Below are 16,051 nucleotides of genomic sequence, written 5' to 3' on the forward strand. Positions count from 1 at the left end.
GCATTCCCTTTAATAGCTTAGCATAGCACTTTGGGGAATCCACAAATACATTTTTTTTTACTTTGGCAGCAGCAATGAGAAGAGAGTCAGTGATAGTGAATTGTCAGAGGTAGAAGTTTGTTTTCAGGGGTGACAGGAAGAGAAAGCACACTTGTGAAGGAAAACACCTTTCTAATGAAACTCACACTTTATTTCTAAATATTTCTGTTCCATTTATTGCAGTATAGAGATTGCTGCTGGGGGGAGGTAGTGAGCCTGGCTCTGCATTCTGGCTTAGCGTTCAGACAAGTGTATTTTGATATGTTTTTCAAATCCTGTCTTTGTTTCACTTCTTTCATTTGTAAAAATGAGAAACAGACTCTCTACACTTCTGTTGCTTTTAGGCTTGCTGGCACTGGCAGCCCGGATTTGAAAGTGCTGCAGACACAGATCACAGAGCACAAGGCTCTCTGCCAGGCTGCTGAAGTGGAAAGAGACAGGCTCCTGGAACTGGTCACTGTGCTGCAGAAAAGGTAGCGGGTGATTCTGCCAGTATCCTTTGTGGGATGCTGCGATTAAGGAGCGCTTGAGATGTGTGAGAGTCTGTAACATGCAGTGTAGTACACCACACACTGCCAGTGTGAGCCTTTCCTTAAATAGGGGCTTTTGAATTTTTTCTGCTCAATTTCCCTCCCTAGTTGATGATTCATTTTTTTTATTATTCTTTTAGAACAAAGGACAGAAAAAATGGAGTCATCTTCAAGCTTGCTGCACCTACATAAAACTATAATTCATGTATTTATATGTGTGGTGTTATTTAGGCAGCAATATTATTAATCAGTAGTAAATACTGTTATTATAGCTATAATCTGACTTCTGTTCCGAAAGCTTTTCACATTCTTTTAAGTTTCACTGTATCCTCTTTTAAACTAATTTCTTCTGGCTTACCTGAAGCATGGTGGTGATTTTTTTTTTTTTTTCTATTATTCAGTTCAATTTAAGATGTTAAAAGCCAGCTATGTTTTAGGGCAGGGGATGAAAAGTCTTTTCTCTTTAGATACCTTTTAGCTACTGCTTTTTTTTTCCCAGTTAGAGAATGTATATGGAGCACCACCCCTACGAAGAGAGGCTGAGAGAGTTGGGGGTGTTCAGCTGGAGAAGAGAAGGCTCCGGGGAGACCTTAGAGCGGCCTCCCAGGACTGAAAGGGGCTACAGGAAAGGGGGGAGGGACTCTTGATCAGGGGGTGTAGGGATAGGACAAGGGATAACAATTTTAAACCGAAAGAGGGGAGATTTAGACTAGATGTAAGGAAGAAATTCTTCCCTGTGAGGGTGGTGAGGCCCTGGCACAGGTTGCCCAGAGCAGCTGTGGCTGCCCCCTCCCTGGAAGGGTTCAAGGCCAGGTTGGACGGGGCTTTGGGCAACCTGGGCTAGTGGAAGGTGTCCCTGCCTGGGGCAGGGGGATTGGAACTGGATGAGCTTTAAGGTCCCTTCCAACCGGAACCATCCTGTGATTCTATGATGATTTGATTCCCAAATCTTTATTCCAGATTGCAGGAAGATATGCTTTTGTCTGTGTGCTTTTGAATACAATAGGCACTATTTTCTTGCTTGTTTTATTTTACACTAGTTATCATTTCTCACTTGTCTAACTTCTGTCCTATACAATTAATTGCAGTCATAAAACCACATTTTTTTTGTAACTGTGGTAAAGTCCTCAAGACTAAATCCTGCAAATGCACACTGGGGTAATTTTACTCATGTTTGTAAGTCCTGTGACTTTAATAGAGCTATGCAATTAGAAAAGGATGGAGGTGTGAGTGATAGCTGAAATGGGGCCATCACGAGTATGGGATAATGAAGAACACGGAGTCAATGAAATGCACAGTTGCTTGTAAAATGTACCATAGACTGATGATTCAGCAGTTCCACAGTTATCACACATATATCAAGAGCTCCTGCAAGTAAAGTAAATTTTGTGGGATTGTGTGCAATAACTCTTGCAAGACCTCAGGATAATATAGCACGCAGTCATATTTCAACATAAATATATGTAATAAAATCAGGCATTCCTCCTCTTGCCTTCCCCTGTTGGATAGTGGGTCAGCAAAGCTCAAGTAACACACATAATGCTTAAGTCAAGAGAAAAGCACTGGGAATGGTTACGTGAGTGGGATTTTTCCACAGCAGCTGCCTGAATTTAGGACTGTGTTTCACAATCACTTACTGCGGAGCAGAATATACTGTCGGAAGATACTCTGTTGTAAACACTTTGTAGGACTAGGCCCTGCTGACGGAAGGGGAAGAGCTAGAGGAACATTTTAGTTTAAGTAAGTTATTCATATTGGAAGAAGATTTAATAAAAACCAACTACTCATTTTTCCTCTGCTGTTTCTTTAACATGGATGCTAGGGGAACACCTGGTCAAATGAAGGATTAGTGAATTCAGAACCACTGAGAAGAAATATAATTTTTCATAGCATGTCACCAGCCTGGTAATTCACTCTCACAGGAGGTCAGATTCTTGCCTGTAGCTAGATTTTTAATACAGTCACATAATTTTATTATAGTTGTAATATTTTTTTAGTTATGCCAGCTAGGAGGGAAATAAGACTAATCAAGTCTCTTGATTCAGGGTGTAATCAGTTATCACCCATGGGGTCAAGAAGGAAATCCTTTTATGCAGTGAGTATTCAGGTTCCTCTCTAGCTTTGAACTCCTTTAAGTCATTTGGTACCCGGCGCTGCCCCACTTGAGATGCACCACCAACTGCATCTGTGGGTGCACATCAAATTTTTGTAGTTAATTTTCTAAGATGTTGTGTGGAGTGAATAGAGAGGCACTTTGCTGTTCCGTTCTGTACTGCAGAGTGAACCATCCTTTCTTTTTGACTCGCTGTCTAATGGCCAAGTTTATTAAAAGCAACATCGAGTTTCTTTTCTTACTTGCAGATAACTGACGCAAAACAGCTAAATGCTAGACAGTGTTTTTATAAACTATTTTCCTTCCAAATTTTCCCAGTGTGTTTAAAAAAATGCATTTTATTATTCTTGTAATGAAAGATCTCTCCTCAGCAATCTGCAGCTTGCCTGCCCGTCTGAGTGGTAAATTCACATAAGTAGCCAGTGTTAAGGGATCTAGGCAACTTCCATTAATGAACCCATTACTTCCAACTGTACTCGGTAGTTAATTCTGTTTTGCAAATCTGGAGGATATCATCTGGAACAATTGCACTGGAATTTCTGCCTTTGAATGCATGGAAAATTCTCCTTTTCCCTCTGCTGGAAGCTATGCAGCATAAAGCAGGATTCAGTATCAAGACCACCTGATCCATTACAGTCATGACATAAATAAGCTGAACTATGTTTTCTTGCCTATCAGGGTGGAGGAAGGTAGCGAAAAAGTCTGGAAAGCTGAGAAGAGGCTTCAGGAAGAGCAGCAGCGATGTGTTGTTTTGGAACAGCAGCTTGAAAAACTGCAAATGGATCCAGGTAGGAACACAAGTGCACAGAAACCTCCCCTGAGGAGCAAAACAGGTGAGGTGGAGCACGCACTTACAACTGTGTCCCTCTTCCCACCTCTGTGGTTAATAGACAGCAACAACATTTGGACTCTTATCAAACCTACACAAGTGCTTGACCTTACACACAACCATTTGGACCTACTCAGACCAGTGGACCAATACAGAAGGTGAAATCCTGGCCTTACTTAATACAAAAGGATTTTGCCACAGATTTAAGTGGGACCAGGACTTTTGCAATGTGATGTTTTCATGGGATGACAGTCTACAGAAAAAAATTGGCACTGCTCTGTGTTGCCACCATGCCCACTGCTGTGTTCCCTTTGCACTTCTTGCTGAAGGTTAAGAACAGAATTAAAGGATGCATCCCAATTTAAGGCCTGTCAGTGTCTATGAAAAACTATTACTGGTGATGAAGTAATTAGATCTGATGTAATTTATTATCCTATGAACGTGATAATCTCCTGCTATAAATATGAAAGCCTCACTAGCATAGTTAAAGGAGAAGAATTCATGGTGGATGTTAAATTTTTATTTCCCTGATCAGATCCTTTTATTGCCAAAGGACTCTGATCCTGTAAAGTGTCTAAACTGATAAAATGGCACATATTCTTAAGGAAACTTTTCCAGTGGTTTCCCTTTTTATGTGTATTTTCATAAAGTAAAATGACTTTAAATGCCAGGATAGGAACAGTAGGTATAGGAATTTCAACGTGGCAAATACTAGGATGCCGTCAGGCTGAGTTAGGGTGATTAGAGAGGTCACAAGCCTCATCAGAGACCTTGTACAAGCTCTTGACCTGTCCCACGCCGAAACGCATGATCTGGGGCCGGAGGGGGACTGCCCTGCAGCTCAGCAGATACAAGGTGTGTGGCTTTCCATCGTGACTCCATCCAGCACTACGGTGCATGCCAATGCAACCTCATCACCTTAGAGCCTACCTGCACTCAGCACTGTGACCTGTACAAGCAGTCACCTCCTCTTCCACCTGTGCTAGTGTCTTGTTCCTCCTTAGGCAGGGGTCAGACTGAGGTAAGAAACACTACTGTAACTGCATTGTATTTTTTTGCATCTCCCATTGTGGTGCTCTTGGTCATATGCATGTTTGACAGTAAGTTCTCTCTGGAGCAGGACCGTGATGCAAGGAATCACATGTTGTTGCTCACTGTGATCTCGATTCATACAGGAGAGTAGGGTCTCCAGTGTAACATCTACAGAGTACTCAGCACCTCAGGGGAAGCACTGCCATTCTCCCATCCAGCCTACAGAGGGAATTAGGTGTACGAGAACAGGATTCAGAGGAGCCTTTATCCTGAATAGGGACTGCATTCAGACCTTCTCTTCTCTGAAATACAGATCCATCCCTTAGAGCAGAACTATTCTGTCCTTAGAAAGGGCTCCAGCCAGCACTGAGTCATTCTCATGTGTTTTTCTGTGAGCACTGATTTTTAGAGCTGTCTTACCTGTGTTGACTGAGACCCTGGCAGCAGAAAAAATAGTGCAGGAAAACTGAGATCCTAATAGAAACCTAAACAAAATGCTGCAGCCTTTGGCCTTTAGGCTATAGGACATTCATCTTGATAAGAGAGCAGTTCTGGGCCTCACAGAGGTGGTATCATGGGATGCCCTTTGTGATTCCCAGGAGGGTTTGGAGCCCTCATATGGTTCCGCAGATGCCCAGAAGAAGAAATCAGGGTGTGTGTAGGGACAGATAATAGCCAGGTGAGAGTTGTGGGAATACAGCTCTCAGTGGTGCACTTTTTACTGAATCCTTGCCTTAAATAGCATGGAAGCATTTTGGTGCTGTCTTCTAGAGGATAATTTAACTGAATTTTTGAGTGCTCAGACGTTTATACAGCCTGGCAGTGTGAAGTGTTGATGTGTTGTTCTGTTATCATACATGTGCTCCACTTAGATTTCCCTTGCCACCTCAAAGAGGCACAGTGATAAACTCTCCAGGTCCGGAGACATTTTGCTGAAGTTGTCGGGCTGTAGTAACGGTTTGGTAACTCACCTCTGGGAGATGGGCATTCCATAGCTGGGGAAGCAGGCTGTTGTTAGCAGTGTGACAGGTTCCTTCTTACTAAATACTTAGTTCATTAGTCCTGTCTGCTTAAGGACTGAAAGCAAATGTAGAAAAGGATTGGCAGTAAGACTAATAAGAAGGAATCCTCTAAGTCCGTAAGATGAGTAGGTAAAATTTGTTTCACCATCTTTCTCTGAAGAGAGATCAGCCCCTTGTGATGTGCCAAAACTCTCTGGAGTTTGTACAAGAATCAAGTCTACAAGTCTGTAATATACCTCTTCAGTAGAGCACATAGGTTATCTAAATGCTTTCATGCCAGATAGTTGAGGAAATAAGAAGGAATGAAAAGCTTGAATGTAAAATAGAGACTAGAGAACCCACTAATTAACATAATATTTTCTTTTCTTTCTGAAAGTGCAAAATTGAAGAGAGCTGATCTAATTGCTAATCTAATGTTTCTAGTTTCTTCAATTCAAGGGAAGTAGATAATGATGCTGAGTAGCTAGAAACAACCCAGTTGTGTTTTTAAATTATTCATGCTTTTCGTTTTTCAAGGTTTTTTCTGTCTTATTCAAATCTCAAATTAGCAAAAATAATTACAGAGGAGAATAGGTAAGTAACAACAGGTTTTCCTCAGCCCTGTGAAACACAGCCTCAAGCTCAAAAGCATTTCTTGGTTATACAACATAGCCTTTTCTTCTCATATGTTTGTGTCATAGTCCAATACTCTCTGGCCAGGTTCTTTCAGATATTCCACACAAGGGGGATTTAGTGTTTGAATACCAGATTTACTTGAAGATATTTGACATCATGTGGGATTTTAATTTGGAAAAGCGAGACTGCACAACAGCGATTGCAACGTGCAGTTGAATCACAATACAGATGTGATTCTCATGACTGGCCTAGGTGCTCACCGTCATGACGCTGCGTGTCCCCCGCCGCTGGGAAGGAATACGTGGGTTGAAGGCAGCTCAAGCCCATTGTTTTCTGCAAAGTTCATTTTGCTGTTTTTTTAATTTTTGTACTCTGTGTTGGGCTGAACCACATACACGCTTCCCTCATGTTGCTCTGCCTGGTAGGCAGTACTTTCTGTTGACTGTTTTAGAAGAGGCCATTTACATTTACTCAGCTGATTCAGCTGTTTATCTACAGCAAAGACCACCCTCCAGTCCCCTTGGTGGTAAGTTCAGCATCCTCTGCAACAGCTGCGGTCACTTCCTACATTCTTTTCTGAGCTTCTTGAGCACATCACCCTTGCCTGTCTTCTCTGAGCCTTCTTCCATTGTAGGGATTCACCGGTCAGTCACGGTTTTTTGGTTTTCCAATCCCAGCAGTAAATTTAAATTACATTTTCTCTATAATCCTGAAAAAAGTTTTTGTGTCCCCTTGTAATCACAGGAGCAATGCTGCATGTTTTGGGTAGGTCTTTATTTAGGAAAGCATTCCTGATTTAGAACCCTAGTTTGAAGTACATGTTTAAGTGTTTTCTTGCGTTTGACCCGTGTTGTGTTTATGCTGAGGATCAAAGTGCTTTAACAAAAGCAGTTTCGATGTGTGCCACACACAAACGTTATCACAGGCATTCAGGAAGCAACGGTTGCTATAATCTTAAAATTGTGAAAAACAGTAACAAGATAAATATCAAAATAATCCTTTTCAACTGTTTCTATCACCTATTGTTTTAGCCACTTAAATATTTTGGATTATTTTTTTTCTTCTCTAAATAGGTAGGCATGCATATTACTGCATTTAGCCCAGAAATGTGAACTCATCATGTTTTAATTTTGCTTAAAGGAGATTAAAATAGAAGCCTGTCCTATATAATTACAGTATCTTCATGTATATATGTAGAACTGACCAGATTCCTTAGTATTTATTCACTATTTCCTGAGATATACCTAGTGGGCTACCAAGTGAAAATGGTTTCTTGTTTTACTAAAACTCAATTTTGTGATTAAATCTACAGACCAGTCTGCGAGTCACTCAAAACTCACCTTGAACTGGAGTGACAGGAAGGAGCTCTCTGCAGCCCAGCTCTCCGAGTTGCCTCTAGAATCACAGATAGAGGAGCTGAGCGCAAGGTATGGTTTCCCTTCCTCCGTGCTGTGTTACTCACAATAGCTAAAACTCATTGCTGTCCCCTGCACCCGCTCCTCAGAAGATAAAACCTAGCAAACTGTGTAAAAATCACAGATCCTCTGGTTTGAGCTCGTCTATGTCACTCTTACACAAATTTCCTAATAATTATACAGATACCCAGAAATGATAAGCTAATGCAAATGTTAAGCAACACAGAAGACATGCAAGGAAGACACTTTTTTTTCTTTTTCTTTCCTTATACGTAGATTGCAAGCTTATTAGTGAAAATAAAATTGTAATCTTTTACAAAATAGATCTGAAAAGTATCTTGGTCATTTCTATCTCAAAGAGAGGAGGAACAAGTGTTAAGTCTGCTCTTTCTCATGCCTGTCATAAAATTACCAGAGAGCACGTGTTTCAGTGTTTTCTTCCCCAGAGCTGAAGCACTGTTCTAATGTGCTTTGAAGCTCCACAGGTCTCATGAAAGTTTTCCTTTTGTTTCCTCATAGGCTTGTGACCCAGCTGGATGAGAATGAAGCTCTGAAGGCCGCTTTGCAGACTACTGTGAGAAAGAAAGAGGAAGACTTTAAACTGTATCAAGACACAGTGGACCAAGTGAAGGATATCTTTCTACAGGCCATTCAGCAGCAGAAAGAAGAGAAGAGTTAAGCAAGATATTCATAGTTCTTTGGACTGCAAAGCAGGGAGAGAGCCCAGGCATCGTGCCCATGAATTGAAATGCAGTGGCAGTGTAGTTTTGCAGCCTCAGATCATATCATTTCTTTAGCATTTTCAGAAGAGGATGAAAAATGGAGATGAAATACAAAAAGAGTGATGGTTTTGCATGTCAGCAAATTCAGTCTGTATCCATAAGTTGGTGCAGTTTAAGAAGCCACAATTCTGCAGTGTGATTTTGGGCAAAACCTCCCTAGTTTCAGCAGAATTTTCCTCAAGAGGGCTCGATATTCAATATGCTGCTGCCTTTATCAGCAGCATTTGCTGATTTTTGCTATACAAAAGTTATGCCAGCTCCCTTCCAAAGTCGTGCCAGGAACAAACTGAGCTCTGTTTTTATCAGCACACTGATACCTGTCTCTCTCAGGCTTTACTGTAGTACTCAAGTGCTGAGGGAGTGGAAGAGTTTCCACTGAAGGTAGACTGTGCAGATTAACTCTGCGATCAGTCAGACCTACCTTAAATTCAGCTCATTCCATATGAAACTTGCCACCCAGGTTATGAATTCCCTATTTCTGGATCTCTGCATTCATCCATCAGGCAGGTCGTGTTCTCGCTAGGAAGAAATGCTAACAAAACGCAGGCAGGTCCTCGCTGCAGCAGTGGAGGGACTTTTGGTGATGCTGAAAACCCTCGCATCCTTGTCCTTTTCTCTTGCAGCAGGGTGAGAACACCAAGTGCAAGCTAATAAGGCATTAAGATGCAGCTTGCCAGCAGTGAGCTAGCCTTGGGGATTACAAGCAAATGGAGAGCTAGTTATTTTTGTATAGTGCTGCTTTGTTTCTCTATTGAAAGTCTTAAAAGCTCTTCTTTTTCTGCTTTGCTTTGTCAGCCTCTCTTTGTGAGTGTGAAGTTTGTCAGACTTTAACCTCAGCCACCATCAGCACAACGTGGGTTTGTGGACAGGTGAGGCACGCTCCCTTCCCCAGAACAGGGACTGCATCCTGCCTCCACTCCTGCTGCGATAAGGCAGAGGGGAAGAGGCAGAGGGGTTACTCTGGATGTGGTGAGGGGAACAGAGAGCAGAGCAGGGGTTACTCTGGATGCGGTGAGGGGAAGAGAGAGCAGAGCAGGGGTTACTCTGGATGCGGTGAGGGGAACAGAGAGCAGAGCAGGGGTTACTCTGGATGTGGTGAGGGGACGAGAGCGCAGAGCAGGGGTTACTCTGGATGTGGTGAGGGGAACAGAGAGCAGAGCAGGGGTTACTCTGGATGCGGTGAGGGTGGTGTCGTCCCTGTCTTTTCCTGCTTAGGTTCAGAGGTGTCTCTCTTCAAACAGTTCATGGGGTCCCTGATGGAGGAGGCCACTAGCTGAGAAGCAGCTCAGTGCCTGCGAGTTAACCCTCCCTGTGCTTACGAGCCCTGCTCTGCTTCCCCAGCACTGGCCTATAGCTCAGCAAAACTGTCAGGTGTCTCTCGCAAAGAGCAGGACCAAAACAGTTCATTGCCACATTGCTCCTGCTCACCCTGCCGGTAGCATCAGAGGAAAAGGCATCTTGCAACCCCCAATCCTCCCGACAACTCGAGGAATCACAAATCCTGGATCAAGAGACAGACACATTCTCATTCAAATGAGTTGCAGTTTGTTTTTGTTCAACTACATCCTGATGACTATGTAGCATGGGGTAGAGTGAGCTGACCAAAGAGAAGAAACCAGCCCACCTCCAACATATATTTTAAGGACCTGAAGTAGTGAGGGGATCACTGGGAAACTGCCTGAGCTGTGACAAGAAATGTGGAGATTTTGCTGTGTGGTGGCTGCTAAATTCAGGCTGGTAGCTTGCAGCTGGAGGTTCTGATTTTGCTTACACAGAAGTGTGAATCAATAATATTTTCATGTAGGTACCGGAGAGGCAGTCTGCTGTCCTTTCTAATACACAGTCAGCGTTTCCCCCTGTGCCGTAACAAAGCAGTGAAGATTGTACCACTCTGCAGCAAAATGGCTACGACTCAACCCATGAAACACAGATAAGAAACTGGGAGTGATGTATGTTACAGAACACACATGGCTCAGTAGCACATGGTGCAAACTTCTCAACTGCAGCAACACTCATTTCTTTAAACATATGCTTGTTTGGGGTTGCACTGAAGCTGCTTTTTTCCTGCACAAACATGTACAGAGCAGCATCGGATGCCTTGGCAAAGAAGGAACTAAGACACAATAAAATAGTTTATTTAGAGAGACCGTACCTGTAAGTCACTGTTTCTCATGGAAATGTGGAACCTGTCTCCCATCACAGAGTAGCAGGGGGGTCTGAACACAAGCCAAATTGTCCAGGTCTTCCCCGTTTTCACCTTACTTTGGAAATAAATTCCCTCTGTGCTTCCACAGAGTGACCTAGCTTTGAATTCTCTCTGTGCTTTTGCAGCAACTGCTTCCCAGTTTTCAAGCTCTGAGACCAATTTTCTTGCAGTGCATGTTGTTTTGTTGCTGGATGTAAGAAACCCGGACAGATCTTGGAAGCAGCAGCCCTGGTTCAGCTGGCTGCAGCAGCCCCATGTCCCCCAACACATCGCTCAGAGAATAAAAACTGGAAATATTTTTCTCACTGCCTTCAAAAACCCCTACCACTGATCCTCAGCCACAGAATCTCTCCAGCACACTTGTTGTGCTGTTTGAGCTACAACATTTATTTTAGGGATGTAGCTGGTCTTGGTCTGAAACCTCCACATCCCCCTGCTTTCCTTGGATGTTTGTCCTCGTGGATAAGTACCAGCCTGTTAAAATCCCGTGTTTTGATTCTCATTTGAACTTCTCTGGCTTCAGTTTGCAGCCAGTCATTGTTACGCCTTTCTTCACTAGATAAAAGTGGTGTGAGTACCCAGCATTTTCTCACTGGGACAGCCTTCATCCAGCGCAAAGTCATGTCACAGGCTGCTTTTTTATAAACTCTGAGATTTTTCAGTCTCTCATTGTAGCTAATGGTGATGCTAGCGGTGACAACACTCAGCACCACCGGCACAGGCTGGGGGATATGGTTAAGCTGTGAAGGACAGTGTAAGGTTAATTTTGCTGCGAGTATATGAGGCTATGGACACTCCTTGTTAGGGTTTGGCCAGCTTTTAGCTAATGTATGCTGAGAATATGAGTCCTCCAAACACTTGGACTGAGCCAGAGGTGGTCTCCAACCCTGGAGCAGGGCAGAGCATTTCCACGAAGCAGCCAGAAAGCGCCTGACGGATGCATCCAATTTTTAAAAGTACAACTGAGCCGCTGGGAATAAATGACCTTTGATGAATTGTCATTGTTTTCCTTTCAGCCTGTTGCGAGGCATCTACCTGCAAAGAGCAGGCATCGCAAGAGTGCAGCTTTCCACACTGGCTGTAATGTGAATTAAGTTGCATTAGTGTGGTTAAATATAGACAGTATCGACGCAGGCAAGCTCTCCCAGCCCTGGACTCTGCTTGGCCAAGTGGCAGAGGATCAGCCAGCAGGTCAAAGCCGATCCCACTGTAACGGCTCCGATTTAGAGCTATAGACTGGGGCTGTGGGTGACTCGTGCCCTCCCCGAGACTCCAAAGCAGGACAGAAGTGCAAGGAGGAGACAGATTTCAGTACTTCATGGAGGTGGAATGGGGAGGAAGATGGTGGGAAAAGGGAACTAAGTAGGAAATTGCTTTGTCAACCCCTTCGGCAGCAGCAGCCAGCAGCTGCTGCTGCCCTGCAAGCTGCAGGGCCCTCACCCCATGCATGACAAAGGGAATGAGGTTCGGCTTTAAATGGAAAAATAGCAGAGTCCCCGTGCTCTAAATTAAGCTACGACTAAGCCAAGAGGGGTATTGGGTTTCTACCCTCATCCTCTCCCCTCCAAGCCCAGCTTGCGAGCTGGCAGCTCCCGCGGGACAGGGCAGCCTCGCTCAACAAATGCCACCTCAATCCCCACGCATCTCCGCTTACAGCTCCGAAACCCATCTGCAGGCAGGGGGTGAAGTCCTGGGCTTTAGAGCAGCTTGTTTGTCAGCCAGAATGGTCATCTGCAGGGTGAAGCGTGGCAGCAAGAGGAGGGGGAGTCATTCCACAGTGGTGTTGACCTAACTGGAGCATTTTTTCAGGAACAGAACTGTGAGGAGAGGAGCTGAAGGCAGTGGGCTTTGACCTGACGCCAGGTTGTCCCTGCCAGGTGGTGGGAGTCTTCCTCAGAGTCCTTCCCCAGGGCAGCAGGAGGTCCTGGGACCTTCGATGGGGTTTGTGTCCCATGGGTGACAGGCAGAGCTGTTCTGGGGGTGTTGAGAGAGGTCCTGGGGGTGACCTTGGATGGATCAGTGGAGGCGTCCAGCTAGCAGGGTGTCTGCTGAGGTCCTGATGGGATTGGCATGTTCCCAGTGACACGTTTGCATGGGGAACCCAATGGGGCAACCTCAGGAAGTATAAAACAACCCATGGAGTTTATTATAACCCTCTATCCTTCCAGTTCATCCCATAAAGATGGGATTTAACAGCAGTCCTGGCTAACCAGGGAGGTCCCAGTTGACTGGAGGTTAGCAAATGTGACACCCATCTACAAGAAGGGCCAGAATGAGGATGCAGGGAACTACAAGCCTGTCAGTCTAACCTCAGTGCCAGATGGAGCAGCTCATCCTGAGTGCCATCACACGGCACGTACAGGACAACCAGATGATCAGGCCCAGTCAGCATGGGTTTATGAAAGGCAGGTCCTGCTTGACAAACCTGATCTCCTTCTGTAACAAGGTGACCTGCTTATTGGATGAGGGAAAGGCTGTGGATGTTGTCTACCTTGACTTTAGTAAGGCCTTTGACACCATTTCCCACAGCATTCTCCTGGAAAAACTGGCTGCTCATGGCTTGGATATGTGTACTGTTTGCTGGGTAAAAAACTGGCTGGATGGCCAGGCCCCAAGAGTGGTGGTGAATGGAGTTAAATCCAGTTGGTGGCCAGTCACAAGTGATGTCCCCCAGGGCTCAGTACTGGGGCCAGTTTTGTTTAATATCTTTATCAACGATCTGGAGGAGGGGATCGAGTGCACCCTCAGTAAGTTTGCAGACGACACCCAGTTGGGTGGGAGTGTTGATCTGCTCGAGGGTAGGGAGGCTCTGCAGAGAGACCTGGCCAGGCTGGAGCGATGGGCTGAGGCCAACTGGAGGGGGTTCAACAAGGCTGAGTGCCCGGTCCTGCACTTGGATCACAACAACCCCATGTAATGCTACAGGCTTGGGGAAGAGTGGATGGAAGGCTGCCCAGCAGAAAAGGACCTAGGGGTGTTGGTCAACCGCCGGACGAACATGAGCCAGCAGTGTGCCCAGGTGGCCAAGAAGGCCAATGGCATCCTGGCTTGTATCAGCACTAGCGTGGCCAGCAGGGACAGGGAAGGGATCTTACCCCTGTACTCAGCACGGGTGAGGCTGCACCTCGATGAGTGGGTTCAGTTTTGGGCCCCTCACTACAGGAAAGACAGTGAGGTGCTGGAGTGTGTCCAAAGAAGATCAACAAAGCTGGCGAGGGGTTTAGAACACAAGTCCTGTGAGGAGCGGCTGAGGGAACTGGAGGGGCTTAGTCTGGAGAAGAGGAGGCTGAGGGGAGACCTCATGGCCCTCTACAACTCCCTGAGAGGAGGTGTTGATCAGTTCTCCCATGTAACAAGTGATAGGAGAAGAGGAAAAGGCCTCAAGTTGCACTGGGGAAGGTTTAGACTGGATATTAGGAAAAAATTCTTCACCAAAAGGGTTGTCCAGAACTGGAACAGGCTGCCCAGGGAAGTGGTTGAGTCACCATCCCTGGAGGTATTTAAAAGATGTGTAGATGTGGTGCTCAGGGACATGGTTTAGTGGTGGACTTGGCAGTGTTGGGTTAATGGTTGAACTCAATGATCTTAAAGATCTTTTCCAACCTAAATGATTCTCTGATTCTATGAAGAGCTGCTCCAGCAGCAGGGAGACAGCAGCATAAGGCAGGAGCAAGCAGGAGGAGGCTCCTTTGACGTTCCCATCAAACATCCCCAGTTCATGCTGTGCCCCGCTGGGACAGAGCTGAGCACCTTTTGTTGAACCCCACCACCTTCCCACTCACTTTGTTGGACACTAAAGAGGGGCCTGGTGTTAACTCATGTGCCACAACTTCCAGCAACCTGCCAAATGTTAGAAAAAACTATCATTAAAATCAGCTCGAAGCCATAAACAGCCCTTCTTCATAAAGCAGCAGCACTGGGGCAATAAAACACAGAGGCATCCCCTGTGCTGAGGAAGGCATGCTGGTCACATTAAAAGTAAATCTTATTATATTAGAAAGCAAGAGCAGCAGGGGTTTCTTTCTAATTTTTTATAATATCGATAAATTAAAGCTAAATGATTTTTATCACCGCAGTTCCCAGAGCCTCATGCAAAACCACTGCCCAGCCCTCCACCTATATTGCACCTTCAATCCAGCAAGATCACAAATTACTCAGGATTTAAAAAAATAAAAAATCTATCATCAGCCTGAAACTCTCTGGAGGCCAATGCCCAGGGTGAGTGGTGTGATGGTGCCATGACCCTCCTGCCCTCCGGGACCCGCTCCCTGGAGACCCCCGGCATCCCTCCCGTCCCCAAAAGCAAGATCCCCAGCGCCTCCAGCCCCACGGCCACACAACAGGGCCCATTGTGCCTCTAACACTGAACGAGCAGAGCGAAGGGTTTGGGGGCTGGTTGTGGTTTCTGCATGGAGCAGGGCGGGGGGTGACTGGGTTTGGGAGCCAGGGAGGGTGATGGGGACCTGTCAGTCCCCCCGTGTCCCTTTGCTCGTCGCCTTCCTACACCGCCCTGCCACCGCAGCCAACCCGTGTCCGTCTGCACCCTCTGGCAGTGGGGACAGACGGGATTTTCCCTCCTGCTGAGACTCCTTGCCGTGTGGCCACGACTGGTCATAAACCCCTGCCCTCCACAGGCGCACGGAGCATGACAAATTGTGTCGCTGCGCTTATCTGCGCCGATCTCTTAATTACGTTGCCTCTAAGCACCCAGTCAGTTACGACAAGGACTGAAGAGTTGAGTCCCTGGGCAGGGGTAGTAACAGGACAAAGGCTGGGGCTCAGGGGCCTCCGAGGGGCAGGCAGATGAATTCTGCCCCAGCTGTTGCAAATTGAAGCGACTCATTAGGTGCTGAAAACGTTGGCCATGCAGCCATCACCAAGGCTCTGTGTGGAGAACCTCTCTCTGTGCACAGCAAGTTAAAAATGCCTTTTTGTTCATGGTCAGCACAACAGCAAAGCTGGGCTGACCTGAGGGGTCTCCATCCTGGAGGTCCTCCCTCCTAAGCCCAGAACATGACTCATCTCACCCCACAGCGGACAAGTCACGGAGGGATTTATAAAACGTGGGTTGTCTGCATTGTTTCTCTCCCCTGACCCTACAGGCAGCTCAGGAGATGCTGGGGGACATCAGCCCCAGCACGAGCTCTCCCCAGATCTCACAGGGGTTTGGTAGAAAGAGCTTGGTGCAGGACACAGAGATGGGCCTGGCACTGTGTTGACCTGTTCTTGGCTGACTTGTATTCCCACACCCCATAATAACAGAGATCACAACCCAACCCAGCCCCTTCCTAGCCCCTGTTTTGGCTGCAGATGCCAAAAGCTGAGAAGGAGACCCCAAAGAAGGTTTGTAGAGGTGTTGCAACCTCCAAGCCCCACATGGATTCAAATACTGCCTGAGCTGGGGGGGAATTGCACCTTTTGGCTCTGTGCCTCAGTGTCCCCATCCCCACGCAATGATCGCTGCCTCC

The 16,051-nt window shown here is 45.9% G+C and overlaps 1 protein-coding gene across 8 annotated transcripts in view; it reads left to right on the forward strand.

The window, feature by feature from the left end:
* Positions 1 to 11,578, forward strand: part of CCDC13 (coiled-coil domain containing 13) — a 34,998-nt gene extending 23,420 nt beyond the window's left edge. For 6 of the 8 annotated variants that reach the window (XM_074845589.1, XM_074845620.1, XM_074845579.1 and 3 more), the window contains 5 exons: positions 384 to 512; positions 3,361 to 3,470; positions 7,493 to 7,607; positions 8,115 to 8,269; positions 9,173 to 11,578. In XM_074845589.1, coding sequence (XP_074701690.1) covers positions 384 to 512; positions 3,361 to 3,470; positions 7,493 to 7,607; positions 8,115 to 8,269; positions 9,173 to 9,654 — 991 coding nt within the window. In that variant the 3' untranslated portion in view covers positions 9,655 to 11,578. The remainder of the gene's footprint in view (positions 1 to 383; positions 513 to 3,360; positions 3,471 to 7,492; positions 7,608 to 8,114; positions 8,270 to 9,172) is intronic. The other 2 variants (XM_074845641.1, XM_074845648.1) reach the window with 2 other exon arrangements.
* Positions 11,579 to 16,051: the final 4,473 nt, after the last annotated feature.

The sequence above is a fragment of the Strix aluco genome, chromosome 1 (assembly GCF_031877795.1).
Source record: "Strix aluco isolate bStrAlu1 chromosome 1, bStrAlu1.hap1, whole genome shotgun sequence".
In the NCBI taxonomy this organism is placed as follows: Eukaryota; Metazoa; Chordata; class Aves; order Strigiformes; family Strigidae; genus Strix; species Strix aluco.